The 7,462-nt window shown below is 29.6% G+C and overlaps 1 protein-coding gene across 1 annotated transcript; it reads left to right on the top strand.

The window, feature by feature from the left end:
- Window positions 1-4,829: 4,829 nt before the first annotated feature.
- On the top strand, window positions 4,830-7,462 carry LOC108206843 (transcription factor DIVARICATA). The gene is made up of 2 exons (XM_017377259.2): window positions 4,830-5,944; window positions 6,333-7,462. Exons 1-2 carry the CDS (start codon window positions 5,529-5,531, stop codon window positions 6,826-6,828), a joined length of 912 nt encoding a protein of 303 aa, XP_017232748.1. The 5' UTR covers window positions 4,830-5,528; the 3' UTR covers window positions 6,829-7,462.

Below are 7,462 nucleotides of genomic sequence, written 5' to 3'. Positions count from 1 at the left end.
TTACAAACAGTTAATTAACTAATTTATTTCTCACTTCTAATCGACTTCATTTTTTTTCAATTTGCCCAAACTGTCCCAAAGTTACGTGTATACTTAAGATGGGACAAAATTTACATATATTTAAGGGTTCTTTGAATCTTACGGTATGAGTTTAATATTATAGAATGAAACATGGTTTAAAAACAGTACTGATGCAGGAAAAATTTGTCAGGTTTGAGTTTGACTTCTAGTTTTTTCAAATCACTTAAACAAAATCAACAAAAAATAATTTAGTAACGGACTTTTCTTTGCGCTGATTGTATCTACAGGATATTATGCACTACACATGTATTTCATCGCCGGATAATATGAGAAGGTGAAGGTGTATTTTTGTAATTTAATTGCAGAGAAGTTGGTATATTTGAAAATAAGTATCCAAAATCTATTATACTTGTCACATTACCAAAATGAAACATACTAGCTTACAGCTCGAATAAATCACATATTAGTTTTAAATATTTTTATAATTTTAAATGATATGACATAATTATCTAGATTTTATATTTATTTATATATTTAAAATTAATATTTTGAAAAATGAAATAAAATATGTTGTTGGTGAAAAAATGAAACTCAGACAATTGTAGAAAATTTTAAAATTATATCTAACGGTTAATATTAATTTGTCTTCAAATTTTTTATGAATGTGATAAAACGAGTAATAAAAAGTACATATATTGTATTATTATTATTTAGTATAGATTTGTTTTAATTATTATGAAATTCCAAAATTTTTTGAAAATATTAAAACAATACAGGTATGTTTTTTTCTAAAGAACAATGCAGGTCTTAAATAGTGTATAATACAGGTGCAATCATGAATCACCAACTGCCAAGTCAAGCACGATTCATGTCAAACTAAAGATGCTTTACCTTTTGTAGTAATGTACTACTTCCAGATTTAACCAAATGTTTTAACAAAATTAGAATTTTACTTTAAATAGGGTCCACTAATACATACATGCCCGTGATTTTTTTTTCCCCGCAACTAGACGTACTTAAAATATGATTTAATTGATTGGAGGCAGGTCTGTCAATTCATCGCATTCGGATCGGATTAGATCAGCTCAGTCCATATCTATATCCATTTATTTTATCGGATTCGAATCGGAATTGGATTTTATATAGGCCAGTCCATATCCAGATCCGTACGGATCACGGACCGAATATGCAGATCCATTTAACTCTTTGATTTTTTTTAGGGAAAATAGATTTTTTTGTCACCGAACTTATTATGTTTTTAGAAACTTGCCACTCAACTAAATTTTTTTTCTTTTTAGTCACTGATGTTAGGTTCGGATTTGTTTTTAGTCACTAACTTAGGTTCGGATATGATTATTAGCATTGTGATAATTTTTTGTAGCATCATTAATACATAGTGATAGTATATAATTTTTTGATAATATGATGTATGTTTATATCTTTGTATATAGCAATAATAACATAAAATGAGGTTATATAATATTAAAATCAGGAAAATTCGTAATTAGAATTCTAGAAATTCATCAAATCATCGGTATGGAATCAATGACTTCAAATAATTTATGCTCTCCATGATAAAATAAAGTCTAATAGAGTGATATGATGCTTCATCATTCACTATTAAAGTTTCAATCACCTAGTTCAGCCTAAGATCTCTCTTAAATTTATCCTCATAATTTTTAATAACTTTATCTTATTATAATTTTCAAGATAAAGATAAATAAATAGAGAGGAAAACTTAATCTTCGATGATTTATGAGAATTTCTTTTTGCGTATAAAAATTCAAACACTAAACTTTTATTCGAAAGAAAAAATAAAATAATTTATGAGAGTTACTTTTAGAAACCGTAAAATGCGTGTTTAACTCTTATCACCGAAGATAAACGATCTTGGGTACATAAAAGTACTATATACAAAGATACACATATATCTGATTATCAAAATATTACAGGTTATCACTATATTTTAATAATACTACAAAGAATTAATATAATGGTAATAATCAAATCCGAACCTAATTTTAGTGGCTAAAAAAATTCCGAACCTAACATCAGTGACTAAAAAGAAAAAAAAAATTAGTTGAGTGACAAGTTTCTAAAAATATAATAAGTTCGGTGACAAAAAAATCTATTTTTTTTTTTACTTAGATTTTAATGTTTTAAAATTGAAAAATTATAAGATTTCTTGAAATTAAAAAGGAAGTAACTAAATTATAATATTCAAAGTTTAGAATACAAACTCCAACATAATATTAAAAATCTAAATACAAACAAAAATTGATGGAGTTTAAGGACAATACTTTAAAATTTCATGAATTACTGCGAGATTACAAAAAATATAAAATATAAATAGTACAATATTACGAAATTCAGCATTTTATAAACTCCAAAAATATTCATCCGTATTAGAAGACCTTCATATTATAATGGATTTTCAATGATCGCAATTGAATACTATCATATTTTTAAGTATAATTTAAAATCCTGATTAAATACCACAAAATTTATAAGATAATTTAAAATCTTAACTGAATACCCGATATTCTAATACAATTTATAAATTCGGGCTGAATACCACTAAATTTTATGATTCTTTATTAAAAATCCTAATTAAATATATCTCTAAAATTTATATCAATTCCTCTGTAGGATCTCCTTTTAGATTTTTGTAATAGTGATATAAACATAACAATAGAAAATCTCAAAGTGAGGGATATTAATAATTTGATCTAGAACTAATTTAAAGGTATTGTTTGTGGTAAGATGGCCTCTAATTTTAAATATATCGTTGGCGGCAAGGTAACCTTTATTTAAAAGTGTTATTCAAAATTGTTTTGATAAATGTACGGATAAAAATATGTTATTGTTGTTGTGGATATCTTGTAACTGTTTGATAATTATTTATTTACATATTTTGAGTTATAATATAAAAGAAATTGATAGTGATTTTTTTTTTTTAACGTAGGAACCCGCAGCCGCTACTCTTTGGTTGCGCACAGGATAAAATTTGATATTGAAATTTGTCACAACTTTTCTCAAAATTTGAAAATCAGCATTCTTCAAAAACATGGGGATGCCTGCTTTCTCCAAAAACAGTTTTTGTGCCAAGAACTGTTGAAAATTAATTAATACATAAAAACTGATTCTACTATATAACCATATTCGTTCAAAATGGTTATATAGTAGAACAAAATTTAAGAATCAATTTTTTGCTCACATTGTACGTGTTAAATTATTTGCATGAAACATGAATGATTATTATTATATATTGGAATCAAATTTTATGTATACGTATGACTAATATTAAAATAGTTAATAAGATTTTAATGTAGAGTCAAATTATTTATCACGGTCCACAGGACCTTATATAAGATGGTTCTGCGTGAAATATATATATGTTCGTACGCGTGTTTGCGTGTAACTTGGCTCATACAAGCTGGGAAAGTGCAATTTTGAAGTTGTATTTTCTGAATTATTTGTATATGTGCGTGAACTACGAGGTATTCAATTCAGATTCCGACTAACATATACTTCTTCTGTTTTAATCATTTCGTTTACAATTTTTAGGATGTTTCATCCAATTTTTTATATTTCAAAATGTATTGAAAATAATAAAATTTCATAACACAAAAATTAATTACATCCACTATTTTTTCTTCACTACACTCACTTTATACATTAAATATCGATCAAGCGCAACGCTTTCCTCATTTTTCCTTATTTTCCCACTACTTTATACATTATCTTAATCTTCGTGCTCATGTCATTTGTAAACAACTGGGAAGGACCAAACACGTAATAATTAATTGAAACTTATAGATGTAAATTCAATAGCATTATCAAGTGGAATTAAATTTAATGGGATGATAAGGACGCAAAGATAATATGTAAAAAGAGGCACTCCAATGATTTATTTCCCCAACAAAAATTATAGCAAAATAAGATAATTATGTAACAGCATATTGCACTCCACTACTTTAATTCAAAATTGATTTTATATCATAAGTATGATTAATTGAAATCACACCTTGTTAGTTTAGACCATTAAATCAATTTGCATCCCTTTGTTAAATATTCATATATTCATGTCGTCAACGTTAAAAAACGAGATCGGTTTAAGAGTAAAGCAAAATATGTGGTCGCTTAGGACCCCCAAACATACCAGAGTCCCAAATTTTTTAAATCCCTTTATATCTATGTATATATATATATAAATTTTCAACAATTTCTATATAATAATGTCTATATATATTTTGAAATTATATAAATTTTTATATAAATATATACAAAATTACATAAAAAAATGTTGAATATATATATGTATGTATATATATATATATATATATATATATATATATATATATATATATATATATATATGAGTTTAAAGATTTTGGGGTCCTTGTTCGTGTTGGGGGTCTAAGCGATCGCTTATGTTGCTTTATTGTTGAACTGGTCCTCTATTTTTAACGTTAACGGTACGAATTTATGGATAATTAATGAAAGAGCTGCAAACTGATTAACAAGCTGAAATAATGAGATGCGATTTAGATTATTCATAATTATGATAAAAAAATTTTTTTGAACAAAAATAATAGGTTACAATATGCAATCAACTCTTGATTTAAGCTTACATGTCTTTTTGTTATTTTTATAAGCATTTAAGCTGATATGTTGTCGCTCCGGAAAGAATTACCCTGTAATTTTCGTAGTTGCAGGGTCCCCAAAGCAACATGGCATCCAATCACAACACACCACCCCTCCACCCTCTCTCACTCCCTTTAATAATATATTTACAAATATTAGATTCATTGCTTCAACCCTATAGTTTTGCGTTCTCTCTTCCTTCATCACTGGAAAAGGAAAAAAAAAAAAAAGCTTCCATTTCCCCGCTGTATCCCTCACATTTCATCATATTCTCACTTGGAGGCTTATTTCTATTTGCAGCTTTTAGTGTATGCATTCTGCACACACTTAAATATTGCACAAAGATAGTGTATCACTTGGGCTTTTTGTATTCTGCACTATTCTAAATTGGTAAGAACTTTACATATTTGAAGCTCAGATAAGCAAAAAATGTGTCCCTTTTCTCATTTCAAGCTATCTTCAGCTCAAATTTGGAAACTTTCTTGTTCATATTTCGAGCTACAATTTGAGGGTTTTGATAATTATTTATTCTAGTTAAATACCCAGAAAAGTTTAGTGGGCTTGATCACTTGATTGTTTCTTAGAGTGTTTAGAGATATAATATTATCTGGGGTAGTTACTTTCTTGAAAATAATAGTTTTGTTATATTTTATTCTGGGAAATGTTAGTTTGATATTTTGGAAAGTTGGGTTCTTTTTAGATTCCTCATTGTGAGAGGATGACTGTAGAAAAAAATATACTGATTCCTTACAAAATGCCACTTGATATTTTGATATTGTACTGTGAATTTATGCATTAATAGTGAAAAAGCTTAGTTTTTTCGTGATATATATAAAATTCGATATTTGCTGAGGATTGGCATGGAGGTTTTGTCACCATTTTCCTACTTATCAAGCTCAAGTTGGTTACTTGAAGAAAGTAAAAGCACTAGATGGACAGCGGAAGAGAACAAGTTGTTTGAGAATGCTCTGGCTAAGTTCGATAAGGATACTCCGGACAGATGGCAGAAAGTTGCAGCTATGGTTCCGGGGAAAACTGTGGCTGATGTAAATAGACAATATAAAGTACTGGAAGATGATGTGAGTAGTATTGAAGCAGGGTTGTTTCCGATTCCTGGTTATAGTCAATCTACTTTTACATTAGAATGGGGAAATAGTACTCTTGGTTTCGATGGATTCAAGGCTTCATTTGGTGCTAATGGAAATAGATCTTCCGGGAATAAACTGTCTGATCAAGAAAGGAAGAAGGGTGTCCCATGGACGGAAGAAGAGCATAAGTAAGTCTTGATTTGAGTTTCATTGTCTTATAGTGTAAATTTGGTAGATAGATTGATCATGAATCTATATATATCAAATATGTGAATGCCTAATGGATAATGTTGTCCTTTTGAGAGCTCATATTGCCAAGAAATAAGGATAATTTTGGCTCTTTATAGTTTCAAATTCCTAAACTTTTGGCCGTTTCGAAGAATTACTTGTGAATCTTGGGGTTTTTTCATGAAATGGTTGCATAAGATTTATAAAGTTTGACGCCATTACATTATTACAAACCACAATCATATAAGATCATTTCACAACATTGTTTCTTTTTGGTTGAGCATTTAATTCACTAGTTTACATGTTAAGCTTTATATTGACATATAAGCTTATATTAAAACTTCACAGGCTGTTTCTTTTGGGGCTTAAGAAGTATGGGAAAGGGGACTGGAGAAATATTTCGCGTAACTATGTGATTAGTAGAACACCAACACAGGTTGCTAGCCATGCTCAGAAGTACTTCATCAGGCAACACTCGGGTGGGAAAGATAAAAGAAGAGCAAGTATTCATGATATAACAATGGTCAATCTCAATGGCAATCAAAGTCTGTCGCCAGATAACAAAAGACCATTGATGGACCCATATAAGCCGCTTTGTCAGCACGAGAATTCCACTCAGATGCCTGGAACACCTTACCAGTGGAACCAACCAAACAATGGAGCAGCAGCCATGGCTTTTAACCCCACAAATGAAAGAATGTTCATGTCTTCTTACAGGTTAAACTCACATGGAGTCAAAGTGGAGGATCATAATTTTCAGACAGAAAGTGATTATGAATCTTACTTGGGGTCTCAAGATATGGTTTTCCAGGTGCAATCAGGGCTGCAATATCGTCACGGTTAAAATGTTCTGTGAACCTTATCATTGGTTCGAGAGGGTTTCTCTCTGCTAAGTGCCATAGCGTAGGATTGCTATTTTTGTGCTTTTGTGGGTGTTTCTTGTGAATATGTTATCTTGGCACTTGAGTTATAGTTACTTGAGGGGGAACAGATCTCAAATTGCTTGTAACTTTTAAATGCAAAAATGACAAAAGATCATACTCTGTGCAGCACTTTCCAGTTTTTCTGCTACCAAGTTTCAATCTTCAGAGCAATCTACATTTGAACATACTGGTGTATGTTAGAAAGATGTTATACAGGATTCTTCATTTTTGATCTTGAGCTGACAAGTTATTAACTCCCGCAGTCTATTTTACGCCAAGATTAAAAAAGGAGAAAGGAACTTCACGGAAATCCCTAGTCTGCAGCATCTGGATTGAGAGCATCAAGATAAGTGACTTTCAAGTTTTCAATCATCAGTTGGAAAATCTCGTGTTTTCGATTCAAGGCATATACACAGACACAGTTATACAACTGATGATGAGCATGTACACACTTTACACTGTAATATATCACTATATACAATAAATGATTATGCTCACTTGTGGTATCTTGAACATCAAATTCTTTTATATTTGCAGAGATTTATTTTCCTCTTT

Source organism: Daucus carota, chromosome 2 (genome assembly GCF_001625215.2).
Source record: "Daucus carota subsp. sativus chromosome 2, DH1 v3.0, whole genome shotgun sequence".
NCBI classification, from domain to species: Eukaryota; Viridiplantae; Streptophyta; class Magnoliopsida; order Apiales; family Apiaceae; genus Daucus; species Daucus carota.
This window is presented reverse-complemented; position numbering and strand designations above follow the sequence as displayed.

Bases quoted from the DNA above. Each gene is read 5' to 3' on its own strand.
- LOC108206843 (XM_017377259.2), top strand. From the start codon at position 5,529: ATGGAGGTTTTGTCACCATTTTCCTACTTATCAAGCTCAAGTTGGTTA. The intron at 5,945-6,332 runs GTAAGTCTTGAT...AAAACTTCACAG, and splicing joins TGGACGGAAGAAGAGCATAA to GCTGTTTCTTTTGGGGCTTA.